The sequence below is a fragment of the Barbus barbus genome (genome assembly GCF_936440315.1).
Source record: "Barbus barbus genome assembly, chromosome: 41".
Taxonomy (NCBI): Eukaryota; Metazoa; Chordata; class Actinopteri; order Cypriniformes; family Cyprinidae; genus Barbus; species Barbus barbus.
Window position 1 is genome coordinate 1345931 of NC_136719.1, and position 13729 is coordinate 1359659.

Consider the following 13729-nt stretch of genomic DNA (forward strand, 5'->3'; position numbering starts at 1 on the left):
AGGAAAGGCGAGATCGCAGCGACGTCATGCTCATACGCCCACAACAGGCGCATGAGTCATCCACGAACGCAGCTTCAGCGTGCTGGAGACCCAGACACTGAAGACAACGATCGTGTCCGTCATCCGCGGACAGAAAACGACCGCAACCAAGAGGACACGGACGAAACGGCATCTTGAAAAAGACGCGATCGTCCGTGATTTTGCTCTTTTAGAATTTGCTCTTTTAGTTGAAGTGCCCAGGGGAATCGCTAGTGAAGGGACTCCGCTGTTTGCATCCACTTGGCTCCGAAGCAAAAATCTGATGAGTGGATGCACCTGTCGCCCTTTTATACCCGTATGTACGGGGAGTGGCTCAGGTATGCAAAATCCACTAGCCAATTTCATTGGCGTTTTCTCTTTAGTCAGAGATGGTTGGGGCTTCCAAGTAAATCCCCTATGTCGTCACGATATAACTCGTAGTGACCGACAGATAGGGAACAGGTGGCACAAAAAAATGGATGTGTGTCAAAAGATTGGATCTATGCAAATGCTGCCTTCTAGTTGTTCAATTTAAAAAGATAAGAAACATTTAGGGGTGAACACATGCATGTTTCTATAGAAGCACCTGGAGTACTGTCATTTATGCACTTGATTCTAAGTTTAAAACTAAATTCAGAACAAATTTAATTGTGAACTTATTAATAATCATGACTTTGCCTTTAAGCTATTATACACAAATTTTTAGGCACAAATACATGCATGTTTCATTAAACACTGTTAATATTTGAACAACCCGTAAAACCTGACTTTCAAGACTAAGCAAACAAAAAACATTGTCACACTTTAATTTAGGGACCAATTCTCACTATTAACTAGTGGTTTATTAGCATGCCTATTATTTATGCCTGTTTATTAGTGCTTATATAGCACATATTCTACATGACCATATTCTACATCCCTAATCCTACCCAACACCTAAACTTAACAACTACCTTACTAACTATTAATAAGCAGCAAATTAGGAGTTTATTGAGACAATCGTATTGAATGGTTTGTTAATGGCGAGAACTGGACCTTAATAAAGTGTAACCAAAAATATTAAATAAAAAGACAGTTATTAGTGGTGCTTGCTAAGGAAAATATTTCAGAGATATTATGACCTTGTAGGGTCCATTTGGATTTGGTCTAGTAAGAAACCACCTAATTACCTGCCAGAAACCCCTAGCAATGAAAAATATACTCCCTAGCAATTGCCCACAATAACCAAGTGAAAGTTTTGTGGGTAGAAAATGTGTTAAAAAAAACATATATATATATATAATCAAAATCCAACCAATGAAGGGAAAAAGTAAGAACATATAAACAGAACAAACAACTTCTGATAGCAGACTTGATTAAAATCTTCAACAGCTGACACAAACATTATGGTAAACTTAAAGGAAAACACAGTAGCATTACACATTACAACTAATTATTATCTCAGCTGTTTAGAGGCATAATCAGAATGAATTCAAACTAATTCTACCAAATACATTCAAGTGATCAAGTAAAGACTGCACATCTATCTAGCACACGCTTAGCACACAAACTCAGTAACAGATCTTTTCATTTTGTAAGTGAACAATGTGTTCATGAGGATCAGCTATGCTTTCTTCAGTCAGAGCATATATCTTCCATATATACATGAACATTACTCACTAACTCTTACTCTTTGCAGAATTCCGACGTGAATGTTGTCCAAAGAAAGACCTCCTGCCAAAGAAGTTCAGCTTCTTCTGCTTATCTGCCATTTTTAGCCACAAGTTCAAAGGGCAGTTCAGTTTCCTCCAGAGAGCCAAAGTCTGCTCTGATGAAACCAATCATTTACAAATCAGCACATCACGCTCGGCGTAGAGTCATGAACTCGCCTGCATGTACAGGATTTTGCTCAAATAATGTAGAACAGAAACTTCCTTCAACAACTTCCTCCTCCGAGTTTGCAGTTGTCATGCCTCCAGTCACATGCATCACTGTACAAACAAGTGTAAACAAGACTTTACAATGCAGTAGGAGAGGCTGGACGCAAATGTCAACCAAGCACACCTTTTTATGAAATGAAGTGAAATACAGTTAACTTATGCACAACTAATGTGAAGTACTGCGCATTAGGCTCTTATAACTAATCAAACGTCAAACATTGCAAACACCTTTGCCATAACATGTGACCCTGGACCACAAAACCAGTCATAAGATTTATACATCTTCTGAAAGCTGAATAAATAATCTTTCCATTGATGTATGGGTTGTTAGGACAATATTTGGCTGAGATACATCTATTTGAAAATCTGGAATCTGAGGGTGCAAAAACATCAGAATACTGAGAAAATCGCTTTTAAAGTTGTCCAAATAAAGTTCTTAGCAATGCATATTACTAATCAAAAATTAAGTTTTGATATATTTACGGTAGGAAATTTACAAAATATCTTCATGATCTATGATCTTTACTTAATGTTCTAATGATTTTTGGCATAAAAGAAAAATCACTAATTTTGACCCATACAATGTATTGTTGGCTATTGCTACAAATATACCCCAGCGACTTAAGACTGCTTTTGTGCTCCAGGGTCACATATTATATTTTTAGATATATCATATACACACAGTTATTCAAAACCTAAAGCTCTTCTTTCATGAGCTCCTATGTACATTTCTGTTCAAGATTGAAGGTAATTGGCAGAGAGATGGTGAAAAATGAATGGTAAAAAACGAAAGCAAGATTGAAACCAAACTTTACTGTAAGCATTTGTGGTTGTGAATACAGTATTACACAGTATGAAAGAAACTAAATACATCAAGCATGTGTAGTTGTGAATTTATAGGCCTGTTCTAAAGCATGATTGGTTGGTGTTCAGTAAAGCACATGTGAAGAGTTTGGTTCCAAAATGCAATAAACGCCATTTAAAAAATATATATATTTAGTTTCCGCCAAAATCAGTATTGTATTTGGTCCATTTTTAATTGTACGCAAAATGCGATATCCGCCGAGCTGTCATGTTTTCTCCCTTTCTTTCCAAACCACGACAAACGCCAATCTCCCTTCTCTGCAGAATACAATACATCCGCTCAAACAATCACAGCGCAGCATTCCACGCACTGTAAACAGTAACGGCGGCGCTTTGAATATACCCAGCATCCTTTGAATATGTCCTCATCCATAACTTTGTGATCAACAAACAAACAAAAAAATTAGGGCTGCCCGATAAATCGCATGCACGTCTGTGATTAGTAGTAAATCTCCATCATGTACTTTCAGATGAAGTAGCGTTTACTACACAGAGCCGTAGATCACTGACAAGATACACAATATCGCGTTCATAATCACAGGTGAATCGCATTCGATTATGAACATGATACTGCGTAACTTGTCAGTGTAAGTGTTTTTATTAATGTTTTTGTTAATACAGCGTATAGCACTAGTCAACTAAATGAATGTAACATGGCAAAGATGAATGCACTTTTGGAAGTTGAATGTAAGCTTTCAGAAATTGTGTGACAAGTAAAGGTTTTGTGTGTAAGCAGTTGAAAAAAACCCTGTAAATCTTACTTTTAAATTAGAATAATCCAGACTATATGTTATTTACACATCCTGAATTTATTATTCTGTTGATCAGTTTTACAGAATCATACCAAACATAATAATAAAGTGCTTCTCTAAACATGCTATTAGGCAAGTCATAGCATTAGTAAGTCGTGGTAAAAATAACATTGTTATTGAAGTATCAATGCTTGCTATCAGACCCTACTTCAAGTCAAGACAAGTACAGTACAGAATTGTTTAAGACTAATTGTGATGCGTTAGAAGGGACTACAGGTAAAGATCTCAGTGAGCAGATGAGTGCCGTGCCACACATTCACACAGAGTACATGCAGTCATGGAGATGTGCTGTAGACACAGTGAAATTCACACTCCTTGCATAATATCTCTCGAGACGAATCTCATGCACCATCTGTCCTGGCAAACACTGACACGTTCCTCTCTCGCGGGTGGCCAGCCTACCGAGTGCTCAAACACAAATGCCAGCACACATTTTAGAAGACATGCTACTCATGTATAATGAGATGGAGAATCATTTCAGTGTGCATTTACTGAACTTTAAATTGTAATGCATTAGAATTTAACATTTTAACATGTAAATGATAATTATGCAGCATCATTCATTCACTGAACAACTTTTGTCACTTATGTCAACAGCTGAAAAGCAGAGCTCATGTTTGCACAAATGAGCAATTGGAGTGTGTATAGTGTGGTCCGTGTGATACAGACAGGAACGTCTACTAGCAACCAACAGCACGATCACTCTGTGATCTCCAGTGATTGCATTGCTGTCAGTGTGACTGCTGCATGAATTAATTCAGTCCTCACATACATTGTGTGGCAGACATTCAGAGAAGCAGATCCAATGAATTTGTGGAATTATAATGTACTGTAACAACTTCAATGATGTTATGCATTCTTGTCCTCTATCCTTATATTAGCAACCTCTAGTGTTTAGAGATCCTTTGGGGCATTTCCAATTTTCAGTACCATCACAAACTATTGGCCAAATTTACTGAACAGGGCAAAATGGAATTAGCTGCAATCTGATAAAAACACAGATGGGAGTGGTTGATCTACTGGAAATGTGCAAATTAAAGAATACAGATGCAACCAGTGCAACCTACCAAAAGTAGCGCAAATTGGGGTCGCAAATGTATGTGTGCTCTACTAACAACACAGGCACAAAATGGCTTAAGACATGCTTTTTTGGGGTGTTAAATGATGGCACAAATACCAGAAATATTGACTACTGCAAACCTTAGTAAATCATATTGCATAATTCATTTAAATACTCTCTTGCCATAAATGTTGCCTACAAATGCATGTAATAACTAATAATAACTGTGTCCGTGACTTCTCATCGCTAATTTTTTACTGCGTCTTTAGTGAATCCTGACATCAGTTTTTTAATGCCCTGACACAGGCTGTTAGTCAATCTAGCCTTTACTAGCCAGTCTGGATCCCAAATTCATATTCCATCTGTACATCAAAATTAGCTGGAGAAATTCAATTTAGATACTTTACCAGGAAAGCCTCTGTAAATGAGTGATTTGGCAAAACTCTGTGTAAGTGTGTGACTCAGACTCTTCTAGTGAAGTCATTTCCCATCATAGATCACGTTAAAAAGGAACAGCTGCTGCATGATTGAGGGGAAAATGAAGAACAGTCTAAAATGACATTTCCCCTTACAGTCTCCCAGACTCAGAGCCCTAGAGCCGCAACTGAGTTTCTAACAGTAAATCAAGAGTGGCCACCCTAACCACAGAAGATTTCCACAAGAAAACTAGAAAGAAAGAAAAACACACACACACACACACACACACACACACACACACACACACACACACACACACACACACACATGAATGTGTTCTCTCACGTAGCATTGCCATTCTGGAGCCTTGTCTATTATTAAAACACACTAGTACCTCAGTCCAAAATCCCCCCAAAACCCTGATGGGATTACATTTATTTACTTTAATTTGAAATTTGGCATTTTTTGTTTTGTGAGTGAGTGAGTGAGTGAGTGTGTGTGTGTGTGTGTGTGTGTGTGTGCAGGTTTATATATCCTGGTGGGGGCTTAAACCTGAATACACACAGACTAATGGGGACTCGTGTCATGGTGGGGACCTAAATTGAGGTTCCCATGGGTACAAAAGCTTATAAATCACACAGAGTGAGTTTTTTTGAGAAAGTAAAAATGCAGAAAGTTTCCTGTAAGGGGTAGGTTTAGGTGTAGTGTGATAGAAAATACAGTTTGTACAGTATAAAAACCATTATGCCTATGGAGAGTCCCTCCAGGAGACAGCTGACCAGACGTGTGTGTGTGTGTGTTGTGTGTTGTGTGTGTCTGAGTCCACGGGTGTTTGACAAATAGCAGGGGGATTCCAGCATTCCAAGTGAATAAAGGTGGATGAGAAAGAGGGCAGGAAAAATCTTTGGGAGTCCATCACGTTAATGAAGAGCAGACTTCAGCCCTGTGTTTGTGTGTGTGTGTGTGTGTGTGTGTGTGTGTGTGTCTGAGCATACTGGTCGTCTCAAGTGGATTTTCATATGTGCCTGAAACACACTGCAGACCACATGAACCACTTGCAGTTTTACTGTAGATGACAAACACAACATCACATATTAAACATACAGTGATCTCAAAAAGTGTTTGGACACTTAAACCACAAAGCCACACTTAAAAGTCATCCTATTTGACAACTAAAATAAATGCCACTTGGTTTGATATTTAAAGAGGGACAGCCAAGCACAACGTTTCACAAAAAAAGACAATGTGTTGTAGGTTTGAGGTAAAAACAACTACACCAAATGAGATATACAGCTCAAAATGACTGATAGAGTATTGGGAGAGTTTTTTGCTTTGTCAAACATTAATGGAGCTCTTCATAGCTGTGATGTAATGAACTACATATCAACTACACCTGCTGTGGTCACTTGAGGAGAACTGACTTAACTCCAGTAACTTTAAAGTCAATGCAAAAGTGCAATGTAACTGAGAAAAGCTCTAGCAGAAATAGTTTACTGATGTCACTGGCTTTGATATTTTGTTATCTAATGCAATAACATTCAGGCATTTAAAGTGTGACGTAAATGCTTGTTTAATACTTCTTGAAGCTGCTACATTTCCTACATAAGAGTTCCTCTTGCAGACCTTTCGCAGTTAGTCACCGAATTATTGGATGATACAATCACTGGCAACCAGAGAATCACACAGGCATCCCATAACCAACATGGCTACAATAAAAATAATGTGTCCCGAGTCAAATTGTCTGCTGATCAGTAGTTTTGCTGTAAGGCTGTTGGCACAGGATATGAGGTGGCTGTTATGTGTCCTCCAGCAAAGGAAGCAGCCGTTCCCTGCTGATCTATCTGCTGTTATCTAGCTCAGCACTACAGACATGTGACATAGACAAAAACACAACACACAAGTGTTGAACTGAAAGGCCTTTATTTCCATCACCACAGGAAAAAACAATAAGATTCCACGAAAGGTAATAAAAAAATACAAACAGCTACTTTCATTTGAAAATTGGGTATCACAAGGTGTCCTTGTTACACACGTTACATGTACGTACTATTATAATAACAAATTAGCCATAATTACATGCAAGTAACCCTAAATTAAACCCTAATCCTAACCCTAACCATATAGTAAGTACGTGTAGATTGTATCATATTAATATTTAATATTACTCAAGGACACCTTAAAATCCGTCCAGAATGACAAATGCCTCATGGCCTTCCAATAGCTAACAGAGAAACACAGCCCCTCCACAACAACACTGGACATTATAAATAAACCATAACATGAAGCTTTTAAAGTGCTCCTCTGCATGAAAGCCTTGACTAAGATGTCTAACCTCAGCCGAGGACATCTCTGACAAGCAAACACATTCAGTTTCATACGGTCTAAGAACTCTGTGTTAGGGACCTGAAAAACATGTTACACTGTATCTTTCAGCTGGACAGGCTAAACAAAACACCTTCATTAATGTGATCATCTCATAAATATACAGCAATGCTTCTGTCAGGGCACATGACCACTGACCAAAGAATGAATGAAACCGGTGCTAAATTTGCATAAAAAGAGGTCAACAGCATATGACAAGCTTCTATACACACAGGCTTTTCAATACAAACATTATATTCCACTATTTTACAGCACTTTACTAAACTTTTATTGGCTTAATTCAGATGTACTGTAACTGGACAAAGGCCACTTCCAGTAACATCACTGAAGTGAAGTGAAGTGACATACTGCCAAGTATGGTGACCCATACTCGGAATTCGTGCTCTGCATTTAACCCATCCAACGTGCACACACACAGCAGTGAACACACACACAGCAGTGAACACACACACACAGCAGTGAACACACACACACACACACACACAGCAGTGAACACACACACACACACACAGCAGTGAACACACACACACACACACACAGCAGTTAACACACACACACACACACACACAGCAGTGAACACACACACACAGCAGTGAACACACACACACAGCAGTGAACACACACACACACACAGCAGTGAACACACACACACACACACAGCAGTGAACACACACACACACACACACAGCAGTTAACACACACACACACACACACACACACAGCAGTGAACACACACACACACACACACAGCAGTGAACACACACACACACACAGCAGTGAACACACACACACACAGCAGTGAACACACACACACACACACACAGCAGTGAACACACACACACAGCAGTGAACACACACACACACACAGCAGTGAACACACACACACACAGCAGTGAACACACACACACAGCAGTGAACACACACACAGCAGTGAACACACACACACACAGCAGTGAACACACACACACAGCAGTGAACACACACACACAGCAGTGAACACACACACAGCAGTGAACACACACCCGGAGCAGTTATGCTGCGGCGCCCGGGGAGCAGTTGGGGGTTCGGTGTCTTGCTCAAGGGCACCTCAGTCGAACCCGCAACCTTTGGATTACGAGTCCGACTCTCTAACCATTAGGCCAAGACTTCCCCTGAATACATCAATACAACTAGTGCTGTCAAACGATTAATCTCATCCAAAATAAAAGTTTTTGTTACATAATATATGTGTGTGTACTGTGTATATTTATTATGCATATATAAATACACACACATACAGCATATATTTTTTTAATATTTACATGCATATACATATATTCATATAAATTATCTCATGTATAAATGTATTTAATATATAAACGTAACAGATTTTTCTTAAATATATACATGCATGTGTGTGTATTTATATATACTTTATAAATATACAGTACACACACATATGTTATGTAAACAAAATCTTTTATTTTGGATGTGATTAATCGCAATTAATTGATTGACAGCACTAATATAAACAAATATTATTTAACGGCATTCATTTTATAATCATTATACTCAAAATGCATTGTTTAAACATTAGTTCAGACATAAACTTTCACACAAACACTAATTATAGTCCAGTCTTACCAGCTGTCCAGCTCCAGTTCAAGCAGAGACTGCGTTTTCTCTGAGTTGCACTGCAAACACCACATATCTGCAGAAGAACACACGTCCACAACGCAGCCAACTCAACCATCACTGGATCCAAGCGCTCCACGGCTATGAGCGCAGCACAAGACTCTCTCTATCTGTCACATCCACCGAGAGGAATCCCACGACAGACAGACGCAAACCCTGCTTCAGATCTACAGTGAGAGGTTGTGCTTCTGAAAGAAGGCGGAAGCGAGGGAAGGAACCAATGAATGAGTGAACACTCACAGGGTGACTTCTGCACGGGGCGGCGGAGGAATGCAAGTGGGAAAAAGAGGAAGCACCTCTATTAATAGAGCCTTTCAGAGAGAGAGAGAGATTGTCCTGTTCAAACTCTCCAGCTTCTGCTGCTCTGCTCTGACGATCATGAGTTTGTGCTTCACGTCTACATGCTTCATGTGTTTAGACTCTGAAACACAAATGCACACTCTTTCTCAGCATTACACAAACATGCTGCATGCTTTTTAAAGAGAAAAAACGTTGAGTATTCTTTGACCTTGATTCAATGACCTTCCTTTGAATTTATATGTGGATACAAAAGCCTTTATATAAATTACATAAAAGAAAAATGCCATAAAATCATGGCATAGTTTATTATGAATGGTTTGGATCTATTTGATTTCATATAAATATTAATATAATCAATTTATATCATTATAATTATAAATATTGGTATATATTGATATAATTAAGTGTATTGAGTTAAAAAGTATGAACCTGGCTAAAACATGTCTAGCTGTGGAACAAGCAATATTCAGTTTAAAATGAATGAGACTGAAATAAATTGGATTTATTGATTATAAATAAATATATATACTGTATATATATATATATATATATATTTTTTATTTTTTTTTTCTCGTTTGGCTCTGTTCGAAGGCGGTCGCATTTTTCTTCCCTCCCTCCCTCCTGAACTTCCCTGCTTGCTCTCTAGTATTGTCCTGTCCTTCTTAAGAGACTCTCGCTGCACTATTTACAAAACCGAAATTATGGATCTGATCAACTGGTCTCTCAACGCAATTGACACCATCTTCTCGACTAGGAAAGCGGGATCTGGAGAACCGGAATGTCCCGCTGGGACGTTTGCTGCTGGCTACACGATGGACGCATGGGAGAGATGGCGGGTCGTGTGTCTGGCGGCTCTCTCCGTGGAGGACATTGAAGACATCTTCTTATTCGGAACAATGATAACTGGGTTTCTGCTATTTGGATTAGGCGTTGCCCTAAATTATCAGAAAATTAAGGAGACGGGACTGGCTATCCAAAACCTCTCAAGGCTGCCCGTCATGATGGAGTCTGTAGGCAGAGCGGTCGCATCTGAAACAGAGGCGATTAACCGCAATATGGGTTCGATCACGGCTAAGCTCTCGGCTTTGGAAAGGAAAATTGATGGACAAGGAGATCAGAATGGACAATGAGAATAGCTGTGAAACTGGAAGACAGCTGTTCGCCCTAAGACAAAACAATCTTATCTCTTTCCGGCTTCCCACAACAGAACGGCTTGGCAAGGCCGCTCTGGTATCAACTCTCCGGTGAATACTGCAGGGAGACGCTCTTTCTTCCATTCCCTCCCCCCATCAAACACCTTGTTATTGTCGGGCGCTTGTGCTCTGTCCAAGGTCGTTTCCATGGCAATTGCTATGTCGCATCACAACCTGCGAACTGAGTCGACTGGTTTGGAGTGCTGGCGAAACGGATTTCAAGGCATACGAACTCACACGAACTTACACATACACACACTCATACACCTCCCTACCCCCATCCCACGCCTTCATCGCTTCATCCTGTCAGGTGATAACGGGTCCGTGTGTTTGCGCTGAATGGCTGCTGGCCGGATGGCTGTTTCGTCTGAACTAGGATTACTATGCAAGTTATGTTCCTGTGTTGACTGTGCTCCATGCTGAGGTTTTTGTCTGTTCTCACACTGCACTCTCGTTCAGGAGCGTAGTGTGAGGACTATTTTTTTCTCCTCTCTTTCCTCATGTTATGCTGTATTTCTTCTTCTTCATTGCATTTCGTTGCCTTGTACCTACATGTGCAATGACAATAAATTGAATCCAATCCAATCCAATCCAATATATATATATATATAAACCTGGTTATTTTGCATTTAAAACTCATTCTATTTAAAACTCATTTTATTAATACTATTACAGAACTTTTACCTGTTCATTTATGTTTCACTGACAAATATGCACCACATTAAGTTCATTACTTTATGTTACAATATATATAGTATGAACAAAGTGATAGTAGTAATCTTAATGTGGTATATTGGGCCCTAAAAATGTCATTACATCATAGGGCATTATATATAATTGAAGTATATAGTGACGTCAAGTACAAAAATGTATGATGTGACAAGCAGCTGTAGGCCTGGACTGAAGGGCTCTAGATGACGGTGTGAGGAGCGTGAGATGGGGCTGTAGAGGTGCTGGAACGTTCACTGGCCCTCTCTGAATAATGGCATGTGAGGTGACAGGAAAAAGAGAAAATAAGTACCAGATGGCCAACTGTTTCCTTTACAAGGACACCAATCACCACGTCCTCTAATTAGAAGCGGGACATTTTCTCTCCCTGTGGAGAAAACGACTGCTTCCTTTGGTTTACTGCAACTAAAACTTCAAACGGTGCATTGCTAAAGGAACCATTCACAAGTTCAGAGAAGCAGCACAATGACACAAAGTCTGTGAGCATGTGACATTATGGGCTATTTTACTCACTGAAGTTGTGAAGCAGTGAAGTGCAGCTGTTCCTCCTCCAGACCTCACAGTTCACTTATGCGTGTGTCACCTGTCACATCAAACTTCCCAATCCCACATGTCCTCTTTAGCTCACCAGTGCAGAAAACAGACATGCAAGCAGCAAACCTGGAGCAATAGATGTGATCTTGATTATGTTTACTTCATATCACACTAAAATGTGCTGTACATTATTTTGAAATTACGAGCTTCAGGGCGTGCTGATGAAACGAGGTCATGACATCTTATTTTCTGAGTCTGCTGTTTGCAGTTCTTGGAGTTAATTATAACGAAGCACTTTGATGAGACTTTGCTCAAGCATATTTGAATGACAAAACTAGCATTTCAGATGCTGTGCAATGAGATCGGTCCATTGGTTGGTCCAGTTTTATGCTGTCCCATCGCAAAGTCACATGTCTTTTTTATGCGCATTAAATTATTTATTCGGTAAGTGTTTCCATCGTAGTTTATGCGCACGTATTCTTACCGGATAATTGAGCTACTTAATTGAGCGCATACGTTTTTATGCACATTTTTAGAATTTATGCGCATCTTGGGGTTTCCATCCAGCTTTTTAATTCGATATCCCACAATGCGCATAAAAATAGGTGGATGGAAACATAGCAACTGGTGTAATTCCATATTTCTGATTCTGACGTGCTTTCTCTGAAAGCAGGCGTGTTATGTGGTCATATCTGCTGAGTTTAACTAGGATCTGTAGGACTGCAGAAAGAAGATCTGGTTGAATTCCAATGGCGTTTTCAGGAAGAGGATGCCATTTGAAGTGACATTCCCAGCGAAAGTAAACAACTAAATCCCTTCCCTTCCACAAGTCAGTTAGTGATAGTCACTTCAAGGAAGTCATTTTACCCTTCATGGTCATGTGACCCAGGGTGGGGAGTCCTCACAATTCATTTTAAAGCTAGATGGCTGGTGAATTTGAGTTAACAAAGGCCTACAAAAAGAATAATTGAAGTTGTTTTGTTGTGATCTACTGTAGTACATGAGATTTTAGCCTTTTTGTCAAGAATTTCATAGGAAGTTTAAATAAGTAGGTAAGAAATGTGTAGTAATAGTAAATGCATTAAATAAATGTGACTACCTGCAGGGTCCAAAGAAGAGATAGAAGTTTAGGTTACACTTTATTTTAAGGTGTCCTTGTTACAGTGTAATTCTACATTTAAGTACTGAGTAATATTAATTAACTACATGTTCTTACTATATGGTTAGGGTTACTTGCATGTAATTATGCATAATTTATTGTTATTATAATAGTAAGTACATGCAACATGTGTAACAAGGACACTGCATTGTCATGAGCTGCGTCTCAACTCAAAGGTTGCATCCTCCGAAGGGCGCATTTGAAGGGTCATCACAGAATTCATTGCGTGCCAGTGACGACAGGATTTTTTTTTGAAGAAGAAGTTGCCAAATTACACTTTTAAATGTAAGTGTTGGGTAATAATTAGTCGAATAATCTTTTTTATCTAATGATACAGATGTAAAAATAAAAAATATATAAAGATATTGTGGTAAAAATGTTCACGTGTCTTAACAAGATATGATTTTATATAGTTACACATTTTATTGTATACATAAATGGACCAAAGTGAACATATTTAGACAAGTTTTGAACCCTGTTTTGTTTTTAAAACTTAAAAAAAACGTCCAGTACAAACATGACTGCTGCTCGTCACCGCCGTCAGAGGCCAAAAGTAAAAGTAAAGGTGCTTCATGATGCCATAGAAGATCTTTTTGTCTAAATGGTTCCATAAAGAACCTTTAACATCTGAAGAACCTCTCTGTTTCACAAAAGCTTCTTTGTGGTGA

At 39.0% G+C, this 13729-nt stretch overlaps 1 protein-coding gene across 3 annotated transcripts in view; it reads right to left on the bottom strand.

The window, feature by feature from the left end:
• The window catches only part of LOC306860969 (IQ motif and SEC7 domain-containing protein 1-like), a 38330-nt gene extending 29021 nt beyond the window's left edge, over positions 1-9309 (bottom strand). The window contains exon 1 of one of the 3 annotated variants that reach the window (XM_079402993.1): positions 9096-9309. In XM_079402993.1, the coding sequence (XP_079259119.1) occupies positions 9096-9160 (65 nt within the window). In that variant the 5' untranslated portion in view covers positions 9161-9309. Of the gene's footprint in view, positions 1-1677; positions 1758-9095 lie in introns of those variants that run through there. The other 2 variants (XM_079402995.1, XM_079402994.1) reach the window with 2 other exon arrangements.
• Positions 9310-13729: the final 4420 nt, after the last annotated feature.